Source organism: Leopardus geoffroyi, chromosome C1 (assembly GCF_018350155.1).
Source record: "Leopardus geoffroyi isolate Oge1 chromosome C1, O.geoffroyi_Oge1_pat1.0, whole genome shotgun sequence".
Classification (NCBI taxonomy): Eukaryota; Metazoa; Chordata; class Mammalia; order Carnivora; family Felidae; genus Leopardus; species Leopardus geoffroyi.
Window position 1 is genome coordinate 93,732,796 of NC_059328.1, and position 23,664 is coordinate 93,756,459.

The 23,664-nt window shown below is 56.7% G+C and overlaps 1 protein-coding gene across 5 annotated transcripts; it reads left to right on the forward strand.

The window, feature by feature from the left end:
- The first annotated feature begins 1,642 nt into the window (after positions 1 to 1,642).
- On the forward strand, positions 1,643 to 21,016 carry CSF1 (colony stimulating factor 1). 5 transcript variants are annotated; one of them, XM_045478578.1, is made up of 10 exons: positions 1,688 to 1,984; positions 5,193 to 5,315; positions 6,553 to 6,615; positions 8,119 to 8,289; positions 12,060 to 12,207; positions 13,398 to 14,171; positions 14,334 to 14,464; positions 15,038 to 15,090; positions 15,428 to 15,486; positions 18,835 to 21,016. In XM_045478578.1, exons 1-9 carry the CDS (start codon positions 1,946 to 1,948, stop codon positions 15,471 to 15,473), a joined length of 1,548 nt encoding a protein of 515 aa, XP_045334534.1. In that variant the 5' UTR covers positions 1,688 to 1,945; the 3' UTR covers positions 15,474 to 15,486; positions 18,835 to 21,016. The 5 variants fall into 5 exon arrangements, with proteins under 5 accessions (XP_045334531.1, XP_045334535.1, XP_045334532.1 ...); XM_045478575.1 differs by having other exon boundaries at positions 1,643 to 1,984; positions 13,398 to 14,464; XM_045478579.1 differs by having other exon boundaries at positions 1,686 to 1,984; positions 13,923 to 14,464.
- The last annotated feature ends 2,648 nt before the right edge of the window (positions 21,017 to 23,664 follow it).

Below are 23,664 nucleotides of genomic sequence, written 5' to 3' on the forward strand. Positions count from 1 at the left end.
CTTCCTTTCAACGAGTCAAGAGGTTTATACTTCCTCTAACCTCTTATCAGTCCCAAGCACTATGGAGTGAATGTGTTATTGTGTTTTGTGTATTTTTGGTACAGGGACACTTGACAAAACAGGCCTGGGGGAAGTAAATCCTTAACCTCCTTCTTTGGCAGGGCTCTGTCTCTTGTCTTCCTTCCTCAAGGCTCTGAGGACCCAGCACTGCTCCACATGACTGCCCCTAAGCCCGTGAAAGCAGGGGCATGTTGGTATGTCCATCTCCATATCCCTGGGGGCCAGCACCGTGCCTGGCACATAGGAGCCACAGGGTGCTACATTTGTCCAATGAATGAATTGTTCTCTAAAGGTCTCATTTGACTCCGTCACCGTTAACGGGGTAGCTCTTACGGGTCAGACACTGTTGTTTTGAGGTAAGTGAACAAGGAACCAGCCTGCAGGAAGTCTCGGTGAGACTTGGGGCACAATAAAACTCTCAGTGTCCCCTTCAATACTTTTAGAATCATCAGAGAATGAATGAATAACAACTTATCAGGGCCACCATGAAGGCGCCAAGTCCGGTGGGAACACAGAAATGGGAACCACCCATGTGCCTGGGGAGTCAAAGAAGGCTTTGCTGATGGAGGATGTGGTATTACCTCAGGCTTGAAGGATGAGGAGTTTGCCTTAAAGACAAGCGGGAGAAGAGCACTCCATGCAGAGACACCAGTAGGAGCAAGGGGATGAGGGTATAAAATTACTGCTTGGGGCTCGGGCAAGTGACAAAAGATGCCCCTTTGAGACCAGGCCATAAATCATGGATGGGTGGCCTTCCAGAAGATTCCAACAGTGAATCATAATGAATTGAAGAAAGAAAAAGAGCCTGAAGTTGGCATGATAATTAATAGGCGCATCCTATGAGGCTTCGTTTAGATTCGTTCTCATGCAGGGGCAGAACATGATTAAGCATCTCGGGAAATGCATTTCCAAAAGCATCATCAGAAATCTAGGGCCCAGGTGCCAATCATCCCAGGTTTTGGCAGTCAGATAGGAGCATGGGTCTCAGCCAGCATTTAAATCACCGGCAGGTCAAGTGCCCGGAGTGTCTCCTGGCCCAGAGCAGAACCTCCCAGCTCTGTGCCACAGGACACAGTCCCTCCCCTCCTGGCCAGGTAGCTAGCTAGCCTCCCTGCCTATCTGTACCCTGCCCCCAGAATGAGAGACGCGAGGCTGGGGGTCTGCATAGGAAGAAGAGGGCTGCTGCAAACCCGCGGACTGCATCGCAACAAGGTGCTGCAGCATGCACAGCCCGGGGAGGCCCCAGGCTCCAGTGCTTGCCCCTGCTCTCAGCCCATTTCCTGCTCAGATTTGGGAATTTTCAGGCCTGGAGGGAAAGTCCCTCGAGACGAATATTAGAAAGAGAGAGAGAGAGACCGAGAGCACCGGATCTGCCTGGAGAGCGCGGAAGGAAAGTCTCGGCTCAGTCCGCAGCGGGCGCGCGGAAGGGCGGGAGGCGGCGGAGTCCGGAGTTACTTTGCTGAAGGCTCTGGAGTCGCGCACAAAACAGGGCGACTGGGAGGACCACGGGGAAGACCAGCCCGAGGGGCGGGGGAGGGGAGGCGGTTCAGTGAGGCTCTGGAGTGTGTGTCTGTGTCAGTGCGCGCGCGCGCGTGCGCGCGTGCGTGTGCGTGTGTGTGTGTGTGTGTGTCTGGCGCCTGTCCAAGGTGATTTCCCATAAACCACATGCCCCCACAAGTCCTCTTAAAAGGCTGTGCCGAGGAGCTGGCCAGTGGAGACCGGCTGGTGGAAAGTGAAAGTTGCCTGGGTGCTCTCGGCGCCGCCGCCCGCTTTCCGCACCCCCGGGACTGCAGCGCGGCCCTCGGCCGGGGCGCGGGCTCTGCGGCGGCCAGCGAGCGAGCGAGCGAGGGCGGCCGACGCGCCCGGCCGGGACCCAGCTGCCCGTATGACCGCGCGGGGCGCCGCCGGGCGCTGCCCTCCCACGGTAAGCGGCGGCCGCGGGGCGGCGGGGCGCCCGCAGGGCTGGGGCGGGAGCGGGCGGCGCGGTGCGGCGCCTCGGAACCTACTGCCCTCGCGCGCCGGCCGCCGACGCTCCCCGCCGCGACCACGGGCTCCGGGGTCCTTCCCATCTTTGCCTGCCGGCTGCCTGGCGTCCCGGGCGCACTCGGGCTGGGACCCGTGACGCCTTGCAGCGGTTCCTGGGGCTGCGGTACTTCTCCGGAAAGGGGAGGCTGCTCACCCCACTGCTCCGAGGCGCGCACTGAGCCACCCGCCGGCGGGAGAGAGGGGTTCACAGTCACCGGCAGAGGCTCTGTGCCGGCTCCGTGTCAGCCCCTGCCTTTCTCCCATCTCTGAGCCGACACCGCCAAGAGACCCGCGCAGTGGCTGCGCGCTGAGTGTGGCGTCCCCCCAGTGGGCACCCTCGCCATGGGCCACACACATGCTTCCAGGCTCTGCTGGGGAGTGGGCGCTTCTGCGTTGGAGAAGTTCAGAGGTCATCCAGCTCACAGAATTCCAGGGTCTGTGCCCAGGAACCTGCTGGCAAAAGGAAAGAGCCGGGCAAGCCGCTACTTGTCCCAGCATGCAAGCAGGAGGTGTTGGGGGACTTGAGTGGAGTCTGTTTTGCGGGGACCGGACTCCAGAGCTGCCTGGGGCTAGCTCCGAATCTTTTTATTGCAAAATCTGGTTCATTCAGCCGGGGAGCTCCTGGGCTCGGCGGTGGCAGAGAAAGGGGAAGGTGGAAGGAGGGTTCCGTGGTGCAGAGCCCTGGGCAGGGTAGGGGCTGCTCCGCCTTGCACGGGGAATGTCCGGCCCAACTGCGGGCAGTAGGTGGGGCAGCTCCTAGAAAGTGCAGGGTGGCAGTGTTAACGAACAGTAGGTGTTCTCCCAGTGGGTTTACTTGTGAGGAGCCCTAGAGGAGAATGGCAGGAGAAACTGGCCGGGAGAGAAGCAAATACTTGGAGGGGAATGGAAGGGGTTGCAGGTGGGGCTGAGAGGAAGGGGCAAGAGCAGACCCACAGGGGAGGAAGAGCCCAACTGAGAGACTGAAGACAGTGTCAGGAGGGGGGAAATTGTGGAGGGGGAGTTGGTAGGCAACCAGACAAAGATAAGGGCTGGAGGGAGACCATGAGGAAAGTAAAGGTGGAGGGAAACGCAGACTGGTTTTAGACAGGAGCCGTCTAAGGATCTGGTCGTGCCAAGGTCCCTCCAGGGCCCCTGTTGATGGGAAGGATGGGACAGGTGAGGATGGACAGCGGGGCTGAGATGTCTGTGGGCCTGCAGGAGAGGTGCCTTCGTGGCTGTCCCAGAGGCCAAGGCGGGTGGGTGGGAGGAAGAATGGAGGGGGAGAAGAGCCAGCCCAGCTAGATGCGAGCTAGAGTGTTAACCCTTGGGTGCCCATTCAGCTCCTCCTCTGAGGCAAACCTGGGGCCCCAGGGGCAGGGGGGACCCCCTCTGGCCACCTTCAAAGTCAGCTTCCCACGTGGTGGTTGCACTCTCCGCGCACCAATCACTGAAATAGCTCCAAACGCCAGGCAGCCCTTGGGTGTTAAGCTGTCCTCGGATGTCAATATCTTGAAGTGCCTGTGGCAAGGTCGTCTTCCTGAATACCGCCTTTCTCACGGGCTCTTTCCTCCACACTGTTTAAAACTGGGGGTTCAGAGGGGCAGGGGCAGCGGCCTGGGACAGAGCCACACCTTCCACATGGCCCAGTTTCCAATGGGTCCTGAATTAAAGGTTCTGGAGGGCCTAGGCAGCCATTCCCACCCAGGGCTACCTCTTCAACTGCCCAACAGAGCCTGAAGCCCTCCCCGCCGACTGTCCTCCCCCTTTTCCACTCTCCCTCCACCAGGTCAGGCCAGGACCCTCACCAGATCCCTTTACTGAGTGGCACTGGGCCATCCTGTGCTTCTTCCCTCCAGGCCTCCCCTTCCCTCTCTCTGCCATCAACTTCTCCCCATTTTTCATGGCCTCACAGAGGCCTCTTCTCCCTGCGCCCTCCCTGGTAGTCCCAACCAGGGCCTCTGTTCCCTGGTAGGAGCTAACAAACATTTGGGCTTTTTAATTATATGTAAATCAGCATGTTGTTGAGGGCTGTTTCATAGCCTCCTTGTTTTTCCAATGTGCTATTTATTTGCAGTCTTTGTCTCATCATCTGGATTACTGAGGCAGAGCCCAGAGCCCAGGAAGGTGCCAGCTCTCACCCCACCCTGACAGCGTTTCCCTGAATCTGGAGACATCAGCTGCCAGGGGCAACCTTGAGTTGGGGAAAGAAAGTTCAAGAGTCCCCCGGCCTCTGGCTAGAGAATGGGAGACCTGGGCCAGGGGGAGGGTTGAGGGGACCCTGGTTAGGAGGAGGGAGAAAGGAAGGAAGGGGAACGATGAGGTGTCAGGGACCAGTCCCGTCAGTCGAGGGGTGAGCAGCTCCTGGGCCAGGTGGGAGCTGAAGGAGGGAAAGATCTCTGAAAACTTCCTGGCCATGATGAGAGCTGGCTGGATGGATGCAGACCCTGCTGGAGCTCTGATAAGCAGGTGCCAACCAGGGATGGCCTAGAACTGGCACTGCTACCTCTGATTAAGCAGTCGGGCTCCTTTTTGACACACACACCCAGGGCTCCAAAAGGTCTCCAGTGTGGGATAGGTTCCCAGTGAAACTGAGTTCGGGGCCCTGGTTTTTTCCAGTAGCAGAGCCAGACCTGTGTGGAATCAGGTGGGAGGAAGGGCTGGGCCAAGGGAAAATGTCTGGCTGGAAGTCTGCAAGTGGGTGCTCGAACATGAGCTTGAGAGGAGTGGGCAGCCCACAAGACGTCTGGCTCGGTGTTTAAAGTTGCAGGGACACAACAATGGGCTGATGCAAGCCCTGCATTCAAGGAGTTTCCAGTGTCACGGAAATTTAGACTGGTAGGAACACCTCCCGTGTCCTCCTTCAAGGGTCAGTGTGTAATCAGGCTCGGCTTGGGTTAATCTGGGAAGGCTTCTTGGAGGAGGTGACATTTGGGTAGTTATCAAGGAGAGCAAGATTGTGCGTGCCATGTACGAAATCCTGAAAAAGTTCCGGGCAACGCTGCATCCTGGGCAAGGGGCAGAGCCTGCAGCATTGTAGGTGTGAGCTCCTTGTTTCTCCACTCTCAGCAGGGCACTGGGGTTCCTAGGGAGAGTGAGGGCTGGGAGTAATGATGCACTCTCTACCACAGACATGGCTGAGCCACCTGCTGCTGCTGGTCTGTCTCCTGGTGAGCAGGAGTATTACCGAGGAGGTGTCCGAGCGCTGTAGCCACATGATTGGGAACGGACACCTGCAGTTCCTGCAGCAGCTGGTGAGTGTGTGGCCGTGCCTATCTACCTTCTCCCCACTGGGGAAACTGAGGCAGGGAGCAGGGTCAAAGGCAAGGGTTGCAGGCAGAGAAATACGGCCGCACAGGACATGATTCATGGCTCCCACCTAGCTCTCATTGACCTTCTCAGGCTCAGGGTCTCTGACCCACCCCCAAGCCTGCAGCCTTCTCTGACTCCCCTGCAGACAGTGGACAGGGTGGACTTCCAGCCAGTTGCCTGGGTTAATGATTGCCTGGAATGTCAACCATAGACTCTGAAAAGGCTTGCGAAGCCTGCTCTCCCTCAGTGTGATGCTTCCTCTGGGAAGCCATCCCAGTCTGCCTGCTGTGTCGCCTCTAACTCCCAGCCTCTCAGATATGTCACCGACCTGGCACCAGAGCTACCGTCAGATTTGGAGAGGAGCCTCCTGCCTAGCTCCCAGCCCTCCACCCTCACTCTCCTGGCTCTTGCCTGAGCCTTGGGGCTGGGATGGACTGCTCACCCAGGCCACGAAGGAACCCGTGTCTTATTCTAATCCGGCTGGCAGAGTTGTCAACAATTCCAAACATGGTTCAGCCGGGCAGAATCAGGTTACCATCATGGCTGCTGTCCTGCTCAGAAGAGAATTTACCATCCCTCTGGCCAGCCAGACAGGGTGGGGCACCACTGGCTAAGACCAGCTCCAGGGCCCTGAGCTCGGGGCTTGTAGGCTGGGCCTCCTGCCTCTCTTACCTCTACACTTTTCCTCCTGCATGTGGCTTCTGCAGCCATCCAGGTAGAACAAAGCCATAGCATTCTCTGAGGCTTACACTCCCAAAGCCACTGCTCTGGGGGCCAGCGAGGGCTTTAAGGGCACCTAGCCCCAGCCCCTGTAGATCCTGAATCCCCAGAGCTTGTCCAGCCGCGACTCGAACTCCTGCCAGGACAGGGAGCTCACTAATTGTCGTGGAAGATTATGCCCTGTACCCTCTGTTAGATAGTTCTTCCTTCTAACTAACTGGTATTTGTCAGATTTCATGGAGTGGGGGTGGAACGAGGAGACGACTTGTTCTTCTACAGCCCACCCTGGGCATGGGGGAGGCACAAGTCTTTCCCTTGCCTCTGTCTTTCCCAGTATGGTTGGTGGGGAGGTAGATGAGCACCAAACCCTGATCCACCCAAAAACTCTAGTTCTCATTCTTAGGTGAGCTCAGTTGAGCTGCAGACGCCCTGCCACCCCTGGCCTGCTCTCTCTTACAGATTGACAGTCAGATGGAGACTTCGTGCCAAATTGCCTTTGAGTTTGTAGACCAGGAGCAGTTGGTGAGTTATGGTTATTTATAAGGCCCCTGTGCCAGCCCTATATGTGCTTCCCAAGGTGGGTATATGTGGGAACATGAAGGGAGGAGAAATCCCATAACTGGGCATGGTGAGGGCATGAGGATCCCTGGTGCTCAAGTTTGGGGTGCCAGGGTCCAGGGCCTCAAGTCCCCTGCTGCTCCCTTCTCCTGGCCCTGGCACATATCAAGGCCTTACTATGCACCAGACACTTTCTAATTTAATCCTGACAGTACGACTATGTGATATACCAGTCTCGGTTATCGTCCTCAGGGAGGTTCAGGGAGCATAGATACTAAGTGGTGGGGGCCTGCTTTGAACCCAGGCAGGCTGGCTCTAGGGCCAAAGCAAACCAAGATGACTTCTGGGTCACATGCTTTGCTTAAGGATGTCGTTTCCATCCAACAGACTGAACAGCAGCCAGGGAGTCAGTCCAGCCCTTTCCCTCTTCCTCCTACCCCACACCCAACCAGCCATCAAGTGCTGCCGGTTCTGCCTCCCAGCCGCTCTGGGCTTTGCGGGAGCCTCACCCAATCAGTTGCTTGGACAGTTTCAAGAGCCTCCCTGCTTCCAATGCACCCCATCTTCCCGCCATTAGGGGGAGCTCTCGGAACTCCAACCTGTTACCTTCATTTCCCTCCTCCAAACCTGTCAGCACCCCCTCGCCCCTGCCCCTCACTCCAGGAGAAAGCCTAGGTTGGTCAGCTTGGGGTTTACACCACACAGTCCGGGCCCACCGCCCCCATTCCCTGCCCCTTCCTGCCTCCAAGCCTTGGCACAAGCCCTTCCTGTGCCTGTGATGTCTTTTCAACTGCCCCCATACTGCCCCTTATTCCACACCTGCTCATCTTTGCACCTGCAAAATCACCATGATACGCCCCAGAGTTGCTCCCATCTCTGAACTTCTGCACACCTGACCCATATACATGTCTATTAGAACTGGAGACCACCTCATGGTCCGAGGAATAACCTCAGTATTTCACTCACTCACGCCTTAACCAATGTGGCGAGTTTCCTTAGCTAGGAAATGATGAGACTGGTACCAGGAATCCGGCGCTGAAGCAGAGTGTCTGTTGAGGCAACCACCTTCTCTGAGGGACACAAAACACGGAAGTTATCCTTTGGGTCCTCAGGCGGTCTCTAGTTCCCCCTGTGGCCTGGAGGATTTGAAGGAGCCGTGTAGTAAAGGACTTTTGGTGAAAGCAAGCCAAAGAGAGACAGAGTAGTTCCCCAGGATCCACCTTACCTACACACCCCCATTCTGATGAAAGCCTCACCTTCCAGAAATCTGAGGCTGTCTCTAATCAGAACCCACATTTCCTTCCCTCTACCTCAAGTCCAGGCAGCTCCAGATCCCATGAAAGAGACTGAAAGACCAGCTGAGGTCAGCGCCCCCCTCCGTCTGCCCGGGATGGGGGCGCCTGTCACAGAGCCTGGGTTCCCCGCTCACATCAGCCAGACCATAAACTCCAGCTTCTTGTTTTTCAGAAAGATCCCGTGTGCTACCTTAAGAAGGCCTTTCTCCTAGTGCAAGACATAATGGAGGACACCATGCGCTTCAAAGACAATACTCCCAATGCCAATGTCATCGTGACGCTCCAGGAACTCTCTCTGAGGCTACGGAGCTGCTTCACCAAGGACTATGAAGAGCAGAACAAGGTAGGAGGGTCCTGGAGCCAGGAACAGTGAGCAGGAGTAGAGGGTGGCTTTGGTGGTACCCTCCCTGTCCTTGTGCACATAGTATATTCACTTGCTTCACCCTGTGTCATGGTTCCTCTCTCTCTCATTCATTTATTCACCCCACATACCTCTGCTGAGGACTTACTGGGCAGGAGACACGGTGCTAGGCCCTGGCGGTGCCTTCGTGAGGAAAAATCCCGTGGCCCCCACCCTTGTGGAGCTTACGGTTAAGTGAGGTTGGCAACCATTAAACAATGACACAAGCAAATAGCATTATAAAACATGAGCACTATTCATTCACTCGACCAATGGTGAATGGTGCCTCTTGTGTACCAGGTGCTGTTCTAGACACTAGGAATCATCTGGGGTCAAACCAGACGAGTACCCGTATCCAGGTTCATGGAGCTTACATTTGGCGGGGGGTGAGAGAGTTAACAAAATATACAAGTAAAATACGTTGTATGTGGGATGGTAGTATGTGCATTGCTGAAGAGAAAGCCAGGCAAGGGGGAGACCTGAAGGAGGTGAGGGAGCGGCGCCATGAAGGAGGGCTGCGTGGGGCCCTGAGAAAGAAACAGCATTCTAATTAAAAAGGGGGGTGGGGGAGAAGAGAAGGAGAAGCCTTCCGAGTAAGAATATACTCGCTTGAGGTTCAAAGATGAGGAAGAGTTAGGAAGCTGTGAGGCTGGTCAGAACACACCAGAACAGGAAATGCTAGGCCAGAAGCCCTGAGGTGAGCAGGACTGCACATTCAGGACCACAAAGAAAGGGTGGTCGCCAGGAAGTGTGGAAGAGAGGGGGGGAGAGAGGGGAGGAGGCGGGAGCCAGCAGGGGGCGCATCTGGGGTCTTAGGGATGTGGAATGTTGGCTGAAGTTTGAGGGAAGCTTTGGGGAACAGAAGAATGACCTAATCTAACTTCACTGCGAGGACTGCAGGGGGCAAGAATGGAGGCTGGGAGGCCAGCAGGGGGCGCGAGTCGGGGCCAGAGGTTCTAGTGGCTTGGACCACTGCGGGGCGGGGGACGCAGCACGGGGCTTGGACCCCGGTGATGCTGTGCAGGTGGAGCCAGTGGCTGTGCTCCCAGGTCGAGTTTGGAGAAAGAACGCACAGGATTTGGGGATGCGGTGGCCATAAGGAGCCGAGGGAAGGGATGGCTCAAGGCCGGTTTTGTCTGGAGCAGTTAGGGGAAGATCAGGCAGAGAAGGTTTGGGGAAAGGGCAGGAGCTCAGTTTGGGACACATGAAACTCCAGATGCTTGTGAGACAGCCAAGGGGAAATGCGGAGCAGGTGGCTGGATACACGGGGTCTTGAGTCTGTCTGGCAAGACACTCATGTAAGAGGAGGTGGTGTGGAGGTCATCTGTGAGGCCTAGAGACTGTAGAGCATGGCCCACTGTGGGAGGAGAAACAGACCCCTGAACCCCAGTACCCAGAAGCCAGGCAGAGGAGGGGACCCGGCCAGGAGACTGGGAAGGAGCAGCTTGAGCGGTGGAGGGAAAACCAGGAGACTGATTTCACTGGGCCCGTGGAAGACTGTCTCCAGATGGAAAAAGTAGTCGCCTTTATCCAACGGGATTGAGAAGTCAAGCAAGACGAGGGTAGAAAAGGGTCCGATGGCTCTGGCAGTGTGTGGCTGCTGCTGGAGGCAGGTGCCAGATGAGGGTGAACGGAGAGGAAGTAGAGGCAGCGCTGTGGGGGAGTGGGGCTCCATAAAGGCACAGGAATAGAGGTCACCAGAGGGAGTGTGGGATTGCGGGAGGAAACATCTTTCCCGAGAGGTATTAAGGCTGAGGTTTTCCAATGTTAAGGTTCGTTAAGTATCACTTGGGGAGCTTGTGTAAAATCCAGATTCCCAGTATGTACCCCTAGAAAGTCTGATTCCCTGGGGCTGTGGGTGGGCTTGGGAATCTGCATTGTCACAAGCCCCCCACCCGGCATGCACACTTCCTACACCCGGTGTGAACGCAGCAGGGTGGACTTGAGGAGGGAGGGAGCCTTTGAGGCCTACAGAAGCCAGTCTCCTGAGGAGAAGGCTGGTGCGGGTTCAGAGCTCCCAAAGAGAGAAGGCACAGCCTCTGTGTGATAGGTGGGCATCGGGACCTTCTGTTGGATGTTGGCGTGTTCCCTGTGCAGTTACGAGGTGAGGTACGAAGGACACAGAGGTTTACGAAGAAAGGAAGAGAAAGGCAGTTTCCCTCTTTCTTATAGTAGCCCTGGTGGGAGGCTGGAAGGCACTGTAGAAGAGGAAATGAGCCCAAACTGGATAATCCACTTGGCCAGTGTCACGTGGGTGGTGGGCGGCAGAGCTGAGCCCAGGTTTTCTCATGCGTGCATTCATTCATTCATTCATTTGTTCATCTGGTCCACATTTATCAAGGGCCTGTGCAGCTCAGTTTAAGGAAAAACTTGGTATTTGGAAGTCGTTGGTAAGTAGACCACGGATGAAGCCACGGGCATGTGGGGCCTCATCTGGCATGAAAGGGAGAAAGTAGGTCCAGGACAGCCCTGAGGAATGCCAGAATTTAGAAGTCTGGTGGAGGAAGGGAGCCTGGTAAGACGACTGAGAAGGAGCAGCTCAGGAGATGGGAAGCTTCTCAGAGCCCCAGTGGGTGTAGGAGCCATGGTCCTGTGAGCAGAAGAAAAAAGGACAGCTCGATAGACAGGACTGGGGCAACTTCAGCCCCCCCCTTCCAAGGCATACTCATGCCAGAGAAGGACCCATAGCCCCGTGGCCTGCTCCACACCACGGGATGACCCTTCTAAAACTTGGGTCTCACCGTGCCACCAGCCACCTCCCCAACAACCCCTCGGATGTTTTCTCTTTGCTGTATGGATCAGGTTAGCAGTTTGTGACATGGCCAACAAGGGCCCAAAGCACCTGGCCCTTGCTGACCTCTCTTGCATGAATCTCTTGCCAACTTCTTCTTTTTTTTTTTTTTTTAGTCTCTTTTTTTAATTAATTAATTTATTTTGAGAGAGACAGAGAGAAAATGTACAAGTGGGGGAGGGGCAGAGAGAAGGAGAGACAGAATCCCAAGCAGCCTCCGTGCCGTCAGCACAGGGCCCAATATGGGGCTCGAACTCACGAACTGTGAGATCATGACCTGAGTGGAAATCGAGAGTCGGACACTTAAACGACTGCGCCACCCAGGTGCCCCATCTCTTGCCAACTTCTTCCTAGGTGGCACTACTATAGCCACTCTAGCCATCTTTTGGTCTTTCCACATTTCAGGCTCTTTCCTGCCTCAGGACCTTTGCACACTCTGTTCCCACAACCTGGACCGCTCTCTCCAGCCCCACCTCCTTTCCTGGTTGACCCTTGCTCATCTTTCAGTTGATTCCATGGGGAAATTCACCCTGGGCCCTCATTTGGTTCCCCTCATTGTGTACTCTCAGATCATTCCACACTTCTTCATATGACTCCCTGCACTTGTAACGTGTTTAATGCCAATGCCTTGCTAGATTCAGTGTCCCAACTCAGACAGTGACCACCTCTCTCATGCTCATTGCATGATTCCCAGGTAATTGCCATATGCCTGGCACATAGATATGTGCTCAACAGATCTGTGAATAAATGACATATCTGGAGATCTCAGGGCTGGTGCCACTACCCAGCAGGGGTGAGGGGAGAGAGAAAATGAAAGAGAAAAAGAAGACAGATGTGAAAAAGGCCAAGGGCGTTTGGCAAACAAGCTAGAGACATGGCTCATCCTCACCAAGTGGGGGGGGGGGGCCTACTGTCTTTCCAGGCCTGTGTACGAACTTTCCATGAGACACCCCTCCAGTTGCTGGAAAAGATCAAGAATGTCTTTAATGAAACAAAGAATCTCCTTAAAAAGGACTGGAACGTTTTCAGCAAGAACTGCAACAAGAGCTTTGAGAAATGCTCCAGCCAAGGTAAGCACCAAAAGGGCCAGCAAGTGTGGGTCAAGCGGAGGGTGTAAGGAACAGAGCAGGGATTGGGAGGTGAGGGGCGGGGCTGGAGGGACCCTGGGCAGGCAGCCTGGCTGCGACGCGAGCTCCTGTGTGTGTAGATGTGCTTTTCTCGTGTTCATATGTGGCTTCACGTACCTCTGGGTGGTCCGGGCACATGTCTTTTCTGACATGTGTGTGCATGTTGAGACATCGAGAAGGATCATGCTGGTGGCTGTGAGATCAGGGAATGGGCAAGGGGCCCCTCTCAGAGGGCCCTGTAGGCTTGGAGGCTTTCCCCACCGGCTCTGCAGGCTGGCTGAACGCACAGGGGGTTCTGTGGAGAGAGCAAGGCTCCATCTGGGAGCCAGGGCCCTTGCACCAGGAGCCCTGCTGTGAATCACCAGGATACCCTGGCTCCAGAAGTCCCCAGGATGCCTTGAATGTCCCCTCAAGGGAAAAGGCTGGATTTGAAGGCTGAGCATCACTCAAACTCTCCCAGTGCAGGCCCAGCTGCACACGCGTGTACCCTACGTGGCCTCGTCTCTGCGTCCTGTGCCACGTGTGCCCTCCTACATTCAACCTTGCTCCCCGAGGCAGGAGCTGAGGCCCTGCGACCTGCCAATGGCCAAGTCCAATCTCGTTGCTTCAATCCCAAGGCCTCAAGTCTTGGCCACATTCCAGCCCCAGTTTGTTCCCGCCTGTGGCTGTGGCTGTGTGGCCCCTGGCTGTGCATGAAACCACCTTGCTGCTTTCCAACCAGCACTGTCTATGGGACCTGAGGGTGTCTTATGTTAGTCTTGGAGGCCGCTGCTCAACCACCTGGCCGGCTGCTGCTCAACCGTGGCTTGGCACCTTGCCAGCTGGAACTCCAGGAAAAGCTGTCCCCTGGTCTTCCCTGACCCTGGCCCCCAGTCTGTCCTCTAAACCCCACTCTTTGCTTTCTGCCTTTGAGACCCTGCAGCTTGTACCTTCCTTGACTAAGGCCTGTGTCATGAGCACTGGCTCCAGTCCTGTCCTTTCCTCAGCCCCTAGCTGAGGGATTAGGGGATGAGGGACCCTGGACCCATATCCCCCTCTCAACAACCACCCCCCCGGGAAACCTGTGCTGGAGGCTGGTGACTCTATCTCTTCCCCCCCATCTTTCTCTCTCCCTCTCTCTGTGGTTCTTTCAGATGTGGTGACCAAGCCTGATTGCAACTGCCTGTACCCCAAAGCCACCCCTACCAGTGACCTGGCCTCTGTCTCCCCTCAGCAGCCCCTTGCCCCCTCCACGGCCCCCATGGCTGGCTTGACCCGGGCTGACTCTGAGGGGACAGAGGGCGGCTCCCTCTTGCCCAGTGAGCTGCCCCTCCGCACAGTGGACCTGGACCCGGGCACTGCCAAGCAGCGACCACCCAGGAGCACCTGCCAGAGCTTTGACTCTCCAGAGCCCCCGGGTGTAGAGGCCAGTCCTATCGGAGACTCACCTCAGCCCCAGTCCTCTGCCGGGGCCCCCACCCCTGGGGTGGAGCACATTCTTGACTCTGTGTTGGGCACTAACTGGACCCTAGAAGAGGCCTCCGGAGAGGCTAGTGAGGGTCCCGTACCCCAAGGGGCAGAGCTTTCCTCCTCCAGGCCGGGAGGAGGCAGCATCCAGGCCAAGATGACCGCCAGGCCCAGTGACCTCTTGTCAGCATCTTTTCCATTGTCCTACTCAGCCAGGAGCCAGCAGCCAGAGGACATGACTAGCATACCCCTGCCCATGGTGGGCCCTGCGAGACCCACTGGCCAGGCCCAGAGTCATACACCTGAGAAGACAGACCGTCCATCTGCCAAGCCCAGAGACCACCAGGAGCCAGGCTCTGCCAGGACCCCGTCGCGGCCCCCACGAAGCCTCAGCAGTCTCAGGACCCCGTCGCGGCCTCCACGAAGCCCTGGCAGTCCCTCGGCCCTCTCTGCACAGCCAAGTCTTCCTGGAAGCCACTCCTGGGGCCATGTGCTGCCCCTCAGGGAGTTGGAGGGCAGAAGGAGCACCAGGGATCGGAGGAGCCCCACAGAGCTGGAAGGACAAGCAAGTGAGGGGCACAGGCCCTCAGCCCGCTTTAATTCCGTTCCTTTGACTGACACAGGCCATGAGAGGCAGCAGGAGGGACCGTCAGACCCTCAGCTCCCCGGGTTTGTCTTCCGCCTGCTGGTGCCCAGCATCATCCTGGTCCTGCTGGCCGTCGGCGGCCTCCTGTTCTACAGGCAGAGACGGCGGGTAAGGAGAGCCCCTGCGAGAGGAGGGCATCCCGTGGGGGCGGTGGCACAGCCTGGGTGGGGGAGCAGGTCGAGCGGGTCGGAGGATTCCTTGGGCTCTGCCTGGGTTCTTCGGATGCCAAGACAGGAGGCTAGCTGAGCGCAGAAGATGGCAGGTTGAAGTGGAGGGTCTATTCAAAAACCTGGGAGACCCAGGTCAACGGGAAGGGACCAGGAGAGAATATTCTTGGGCCGAGAGTGGGAAGAGAACCCGGCCATGAGGGGAGCTAGGAGAGGAAAGTGGTACTGCATGGAGGTCAGGGCGGTGTTTGCTGGGAGCTCTGTGGGACCCTGGGCCCCAGGACCCCTGGGATAGGAGGCAGCCTGCATGGGGAGAGGAGATGGGGCATCACCAGAAGTGAGGCCCCAGGGAGCAGCTGGGAGTGAGGCCCCGCGGCTGACCCCCACATCAGGGTAGCTGGGGGAGACTTTGATAACTCTCTCATCTGCTCCTCTGGGCAACCCTGCCTGGGGGTGAGGCCACAGTCCCCACACCATTCCCTCAGGGAGCCTGATCTTTACTGTCTGTCCCCAGAGCCATCGAGAGCCTCAGACAGTGGATTCTCCCATGGAGCAACCAGAGGGCAGGTGAGAGTTTGCAGGAGGTGGGGGTGCTCTGGAAGGCACGGGGGGCGGCCTGTCTTAGCATCTGTTTCCCCTCCAGAGTTGAGGGAGACTTCCTTTCACTTGCTCTGAGGAAGTGGAGCCCAGAACAGGATGGGAGGCAGAGAGGAGGAAGGGCGTTTCTTCTCTCCTGTATCTCTGGGATTTTTCCTGATTTCTCCTTAGGGCTAGGCAGTTCTGAGTCTTCTAAGTCTGAGAGGGCTGGAGCACATGGGCAGGGGTTTGGTGGACAAACTTAAGGGGCTCCCTCACTCCTCAGCCTCTGCTGAAGTCTTATGCCAGCCCTATGCTCTGCCCACAGCCCCCTGACCCAGGATGAGGACAGACAGGTGGAGCTCCCAGTATAGAGGGGTTTCTAAGGTAAGATTCTGATTTGGATCTCTCTCCACCCCTTAAAATTAGCTACCCTCTTTTCTAATCACCCTACATTTCTAATCACCAACCCACACCTGACTCCCTCCCCTCCTGCTCTCTTTTCCATCCGTCCCCATATCCTGCCAACTGTCTCCTTTCGAGATCCTCAGGAAGCCGCACGGCCCCTCCATTCCCCCCAGCCCCACCATCGGAGGCTAGGCCCTGTGGCCTGTACATCGGCTTATTATTTCTACATTTGGCTTCTAGTCTTTGCTGCCACCTTCCATCCCAGAGCAACCAAAATCTTCTTGTACGTGGTCTTTACCCTCCCGGGGAATTTGCACTGCCAACCACTTCAAACCCAACGTTCTCAGCTTGGCACCTCTTGCCAGGTTTCTATCTGTCTGCACCCTATTTGACCCTTCTCCGCAGCTGAGATCATTTCTACGTCCCTGCTATTAGATTCATGGACCCCCAGAACCTTAGTCTTAGAAAGGCTCTCGGAGGTCATTTGGCCAGTGTCCCACCTGCAGAGGCCTCCCCTTTCTGCATCCCCGACAGGGGGTCAGCCAGCTGCTGGTCCCACATTCCCAGTCCCAGGCAAGCTCCCTGCCATCTCCCAGGAGTGCCGCGAGGAAATCCTGCCTCGAGTGAGCTTCCCTGCCTGCTCCACGATGGTCCTCCCTCCTGTTCTCACGAGAGCCCTCCCAGGCCCCCTTTAAGAATTCTGTAAGCTAAGTGTGGCACAAGTCCCTCAAACATTCCTCGTATGATAGGGTTTTCAGACCCTTCGCCATCCTGGTCGCCCTCCGTTGGACACACTCGTTGGTCAATGTCCCTCTGAAAATGTGGCACCCAGCCCTGGACACAATGCTCCAGATGTTGTCTGACCAGCTCAAAGTACAGTGGGACTGTTAACCTTCCTTGATCTGGACACTTCTTTTCGCGCAGATTCAGATTGCATTAGTGTTTCTGCCCATCACCAGTGCCCACTGAAATCGTTTCAAGTCCTAATACTATCTTCATAGTCCTCCCAAATGTGTCTCCTGCACACTGATGAGCGCCTTCTAGTGTCCTCGCCCACGCTGTTGGTAAAGATGTGACCCTTATCCTTCCTCACCCCCGGCTCCCCGATTCCAGGCAGCGCCCCCACCTCCCGTTCTTCCTGATTGTCTCCACCGCCCGCTGACTGCTCTTCAGGTCCTCCCCCTCCGCTCTTTGGTATTTGGTTAATCTTGTATCAATTGGCACTTACTTGGATGTTGTTTTCATACACTTTGAAATCTTATTTTATGTGTACGTGTACGTTCCGCATCCCTAAGAAGGCTGTAAGCCCCTTGAGGGCAGGGACTGTGTCTTCCACTTTCTTTGCGTTTCTTTTTCTACTACAGCGAGGGCTCCTCCACATCTGCCAAGAACTCAATAAATAACTGACTGGCTTCACGGTTGACTGACCGCCTGACCCTGGCCAGGCTCTAACTGACCAGCCTTCCAGATGACCGGTTAACCAGCTAACTAATCAACTCTGGCTGCCTGGCTGACCAGCTGGCTAGGTGACTTTGACTGATCGACTGACTAGCTGGGAACTGCTTAAACTGAGCTGCCTGCCTAACTAACTAGCTGGCTAATGGCCTGACTTGCTGATTGGCTCGCTGGCTGGCTAGCTAGGGTAACCCATTCAATTTTCCAGTCACACCCCATGGCACATACACGTGAGCGCCTTAGGACCTTCCCATGGGTACGGTGACAGGTCTGGGCCACTCCTCGCAGAAAAGGAATCTAAGGAATACTCAGAATCGAGGGAGCCTATTTAGAAGAGAGCACGAGGGAGCGTATCTGGAATCCTGGGGTCCCCCCTTCTCGGCGGGGTGGGCTAAGATGGGTCAGCGGGTCCGGTGGGACACTGGCAGGGCTGTGAGGATGACCCAGACTCCCTCGAGACTGGTAAAGCAGAGGAGGGATCAAGGTCCCTGGGGACTCCATGGCTCAGTGCTGCACCACCCTCTGACTGGTTGCCAGCCTTCCCCCTTGGTCTTGGCCCTCCGCCCCATCTCTTCTACACCCCTGCTCTGCTTTCCCTGCCTCCCTGTTCTCAGGCCCTGCCCAACTTTCCTCTTCCTCCCCTCTAGATTTCACTTAGAAAGGGAATCCAGGGCAGGGACCACACCCCAGATTCCTGATCCCACCACTTGGATCAGTAGGTCCAGCCTAAGCCCCAGCAGCCTCAGGAGATCCAGGGCGAGCCCCTAGCCTACCTGCCACTCTGACGAGAGAGAGAAAACACAGAGGCAGAGAGACGGATAGACGGATGCTCAGAAGAAGACACAGACACTCTAAGGAATCAGGGCATACGGGCAGCAGACTCACCCACTTGGTCCTTCTTCCCTCCTAGCCCCAGCCAGGTCTGAGACCCTGCTGTGCCCAGCATGGCTCATGTCCAATTTCTGGTTCTCCCTTCTTCCCCCACCACAGCACGGGAATGGGCTGGAAGCCAGAAGCTATGGTCCCATCTGCCCTCCTTGTCCGTCACGGACTTTGCCATCGGGTCTACGGATGGTCAGGGAGGGAAGCCCCACACAGGATCCCAAGTTGGATGGAGCCCAGGGGATTTCTGCTCCGGGAACGAAGCATTCTGAGCATGCTGGGCAAGGGACAAGGATGGGGGTGGGGTTGGAGAGAGCAAGGCCCTGACTCCCATGATCCAGGGAGGCAAGTCCCTTGGCCCGTCAGGAAGGAGGCAGGGTTACTTAGGGGATAGCACGCCAAGTGGCAGGGTGGAAGTTTCCTTGTTCCGAAACTGCCTCTACTCCTTCCTCTTGGTTACCTATGACCTGCTGTCCCGAGTATCGAGTAACGTGCGCGATGACCGTCTGTGATGAATGGTGTGGAGGTGGGAATGAGAAATTCTTCTTTGCTAGAGTTAGCAGGAATCGTTGTTTCATTGGCCCAAGGCCAGGGAGGTGGTCTTGCCCGAGGGGAAGTCTAAGGACACTCAAGTGCCCCCCCCCCCACCTCCCTGTTAGACTCCTCCACTTAAGCAGCTGCCAACCCCCTCTCCTGGCCCTGCTCAGGCCTCTACCCGGCCCCGTTACCTCCCCCTGCGGTCCCTAGTTCCCCAGGAGGAGGTAGGAGGTGAGGCCAGTCTGGCCAGAGGCTTGGACTGCTGCCAGGAAAAGCCGCCTGGTCCTTTGCGGTGTCTGGGGTGGCTGGGAAGGCGAGGGAGAGGACCAGAGGAAGTCCTGCCTGTAGCACCACCGACAGCCCACAGGAACGCTGTCTCCCCCACCCATGTCCTCAGCGACCCCTCCCTCTACTCCCACTCGGCTGACCAGCCTTTCTTTCTCTCCCTTACAGCTGGGCGCACAGGACAGTCTCTCCATGGGACGAGACATCATGGGGGCGTCCACCACCACCCCTCCCCAGCCATTCTCCTCGCAATGTGGCCTGCCCACCACGAGAGCTCCTGACCAGAGCAGCGAGGCTGGAGTCCCTCTGCCCTCGACCCTCAGACTCTGGACTGACCAGGAGAGGGCTGGAGGTTGCCCTCCACGCTGCTGATATTTATCGTGGGCCCTGGCGGCTCCCATCCACTGGAGGAAGGCTGGGAAGCTCGGCTGAGGACCCTCTGCGCCTCAGGGGCTGTGTTCTCCTCCTACTCCCCTCCAAGCCACACCTGGGCCAGGGACCCAGATGCCTGTAGGACGTGGGAGAGCAGGGTGGGCACCGAGGAATGAAAGAGCCCTTTGCCCAGAGGACCGCCTGGTGCCTAGGGATGATGCCGGCACCGACAAGCAGGGACTTGTCTCCAGCGAGAGAAGCATGAGATTGGCAGGGCGGGACAGCGTCAGCTGGATTTCCCGTAAAGGTGTGCGGCCCAAAAGACGGGAAGAGAAGGCCTCTGGGCCTGTTGGTCTGCACTGACAGCCTGGAGGGTGTCTGCACCCTCCGCTTGCCCAAGTGCCCTCTGCTGGTTGCCAGGCAGAGAGGAGAGGTCAGCCCTGCCCTCGGGACCTGTCTGGCTTGGCTCCAATGCCAAGGGGAAGACCAGGCTCTGGGATCTGCCCCACTTTCCCTCCAGCCCTGCCAGAGCTTCTCCGGGAGGCTGCGCAGAGGCTCCCCTCACGAAGGAAGCCATTGCACTGTGAATACTGAACCTGCCTGCTGAACAGCCTGCCCCGTCCATCCCTGTGAGCGAACATCTGTCCGGCCTCCTGCCCCTCCAGCCTCTCGCCAGCTTCCTGCACTGAGTGCCCGAGCCGGCCTTGCCTGTCGACTGAGGGAGCCCCTAAGCCCTGACCTTCTGCTGACCCAGGCTTCGACTCCCAAGGGTGGATGGGGTGGGAGAACTGCCTGGGCTGCCAGCCAGAGCTGGTCTTTAGGCTGCGTTGTTCGCCCAGGTTTCTGCATCTTGCACTTTGACATTCCCAGGAGGGAAGTGACTGTGGGAGGGCGGGCAGGGAGGGCAGAGGCAGACCCAGAAGGAGGCTGCGGGGTGAACTCTGACTGAAAATGGGTCTTTGCAATTATGGGTATACCGCTGAGGTGGGGGGAGGCGTCTGCACCCTGACCCTCCGGCCCAAGTCTCCTTCCCTGCACCAGGCCCCGCCCCCCTCATAGCAGCAGGGCAGTGCTGGCAGGCACCCCGGCTGTCCCCGTGGAAGCCCTGAGGCTGGCCTTGCTCTCCAGCATCTCAGCGCGGCACCCAGCTCCCATTCTCATCCCCCCCTCTCTTCCCCCACCTGGGTAGGCAATGATACCCCCAGCTCTCACCCCTACACTGTCTCTCTGGCCGGGCCAGCCGGGGTGGGAGAGGGACTGGGTATCTGCTTCCAATTCTGTCTTGAGGGCTTCAGCTTCCTGGGCCAGCCTGTGGCCACTGTTCTGAGAACTGGCAGCAGGTGACAGGGCTGCTGATTGCCCTTGGTCTCTTTGTGCTGCTGCAATCCCTCCTCTCTGCTGCCCTGGGCCCTCCGCCGAGAGATCCCACCCTTCCTGGCCCCTGGGCCGAGGCCCATGACTTTTCTTCCTGCCCTCGAAAGTTGGGGTCTGCTGGCCCCCACCGCCCCTGCCCTGCCGCTTTCAGCCGAAGAAAGAGCAGCGGGGAACTTGCCCTGCGGGGGCTCCTTCTAGTCACAGACTCTGTATTTGATGCTAGAGTATATGTATTTAAAAGTGAAAGGGAAAAAAAAAAAAAAAAACCCCACAGAAAAAAGGCATTCCTCCCCCACCCCAAACATATAGTATTTTAAAAGTCAAGAAAGCAAATCCAACTCCTTGCAGAAGCTCTTTGTGGGCGCTTGGTGACACAGGTGCGGGAGGGGCCCCGGACCTCTGGGCTGCTCCCCCGGCTACCTGCACAGGAATCCCTTCTTTGAGAAAGCCGAGAGGGAACATTGGCTCACACACTGTGAGATTTTGTTTTTATACTTGGAAGTGGTGAATTATTTTATATAAAGTCATTTAAATATCTATTTAAAAAATAGGAAGCTGCTTATATATTTAATAATAAAAGAAGTGCACAGGCTGCCACGTGTGAGTCATGGGAAAAGTGCTTTTGGGGCATGGGTGGCAAAAACGGGGGTAGGCGGGCAGGAGCTGCTGGGCCAGCCCCAGCTCAGAAAGCTTTTTCCAGGGTACACGGGGAAGGACGGTTCTCCCCAGATCCCAGTCCCGTTACCAAAACCCCCTGCGTTATTGCTGTCCCAAACACACGCATCGGCATGTCTGTTTAATGGGAAAGTGGACAGAAACTAGCCAAGCCTCAGGCCTGGCCAGGGGCCCCCGATCCAGCCCAGCCTCGCCCAGCCTGGGAAAATGGCTGGTTGGGCTCTGTCCAAGGTCCCCAGACCTGCAAGGACCAGGCTTCTTGACCACTGACCCCTGCTGTCCGGCGAGGGGTAGGCAATGATACCCCCAGCTCTCACCCCTACACTGTCTCTCTGGCCGGCCCAGCCGGGGTGGGAGAGGGACTGGGTATCTGCTTCCAATTCTGTCTTGAGGGCTTCAGCTTCCTGGGCCAGCCTGTGGCCACTGTTCTGAGAAATGGCAGCAGGTGACAGGGCTGCTGATTGCCCTTGGTCTCTTTGTGCTGCTGCAATCCCTCCTCTCTGCTGCCCTGGGCCCTCCGCCGAGAGATCCCACCCTTCCTGGCCCCAAAGAAACTTGGCCAGGGACTAAGTTCCCAGGTGTCTCTGTCATCCCTCTTTACACCCTTAGCCCCCACTACCACCCTATCCCTCATCATTTCTCGTAAGCATTTCCTATCATTTATGAAAAGCCCCTCAGAAAAGATTCTTGAAGAAACTTATTCATATTTTTTCCTTCGAGGCCCAGCTTAAAAGTCCCCTCCTCTGAGATGCTTTCCCAGCCTGACCCAGGCCTCTGAGGCCCACCCAGGCTTAGTTCCTTCCTCCTCTGTGTTCCAACAGACTGAGAGCCTGTTAATGGGTCTGTCTGTCCCACCAGGCCGTGAACTGTAGCAGGAGCCGTGCCACAGCCCTCTCTCATCCCAACACCCAAGAGTATCTGGCGCTCAGTAGGTGTTCGATAAACGCGTGTCAAAAGGTTAATACTGAATGTGTGAATGAAGGCATAATAATGCGAATTCTGACCAGAGTTCATGGGTGCCCTTTTCTAGAGCCTCACTGGTATTAACCAGTGGAATCTATACTGGATAACTATACTAGTTCATTAGCCAAGCAGAGAAGGGATTTTCAGTAGAAGGTTCTCTCTGGCTTCTGATGGAGATGAAGTTATGTTAGAACTCTCTCTAATCACTGTGCTATGGATGGAATGTATACTTCAAGGCAAGGATTGGCAAAACAAACAAACAAAAAACAGCCAACCAACCAACCAAACAAACAAACAAAAATCCCTGCCCCTCACTTGTCTTTCCAGAAGCCCCAGGAGGTATCCAGAAAGAAAGGCCAGGGAACCTCAGCAGGCTTCTCCTGGGTTTCACGTGTTGCCGCGGCTGCTGGAGAAGGGTCATATCTATGGAACAATAGTCACTTTGGATTCAGAGCAAGAGCATTTAGGCAGCTGGCTTGGATTTCTTACTGCCTAACAGTACAGACTTGGGCAAGTATTCAACCTCTCCAAACCTCAGGTTTCTCCTCATCCTTAGAACTGGTTTCAGAATACAAGCCAGGTATATACGTGGCTTGAGGGGAGAAACCACAGAGCACCAGGGGGACTCCAAAGGGCTGTCCCCAAACAAAATGTGTTCTGATGCTGCCTTTGCCGAGTGGTCCCAGGGGGCCCAGGCTAAACACAGCTCCATTCGGGGCAGGCACCAGGGAGGCGGGATGCTACCAGGCCCTGGCTATTCTCAGCCCAAGGTGGTAGAACTGGGTGTTTCCCACCCGGGTGAGGATTCGGATACCTTGTAACTCAAGGATTTCCGGCTGGAGGCAGGAGACAGGTTGGAGACCCAGGGAAAAGTGGCCCCGGGAGGCAGTAGGTACCCATTGGCAGGCAGGGTCAGGAACTCTGTCTTCGAGTATGTGAGCAGAAGGGCCCAGCCAAACCCCAAACCATTATCCGGCCAGAGACAGGAAAGTGAATCAGAGACAACCAGGAAGAAGCCTGAGGTTAACCTCATGCAGACTGCGGGCCATGGCAAGGAAAGGGCTGGTAGGGGCCTGGAGTCTGGGTGGGCGTCTGGCGACCCCTTGAACAAGATGCTAAAGTCATAAAGGCATGGGCAATGCCCAGGTCAGCTGCTGGGCAGCCTCGGGGAAAGAGCCCATACTCCCCTCCCGCAGTGAACTGCCCCTCTGCCAGAGCAGAGCAAATTGTCCCCTGGCTTCCCACCTCAGTTTCTGGGAAAGGGGGATGGCCTGGATGCTGGGACTCCTGAGGGAACAAGGTGGACCTGTCAGCCTGGAAAGCCCCATGGCAAAGTGACCAAACCACAGAGAGGCTCATTCTGAGGCCTGTAGGGGCTGCGGCTGCCATGGCCCCATCGCTGGTCCGAGACCACGGGAAGGCCCACAGGTTGACCCCCATGGCCCTGTCCAGAGTCCACACTGATGCAGCTCTGGGACTGGGTGACAGTGGGGCAGGAGAGGTTACAGGTGGGGGAGGTAGAGGAGGCTGGGTCAAGGGAGTTGTTGAACCAGCTCCTGGAGGAGAGCTGGGTGAGAGTCCCAAGCTGGACTCCAGCCACTCCAGCTCCCAGGC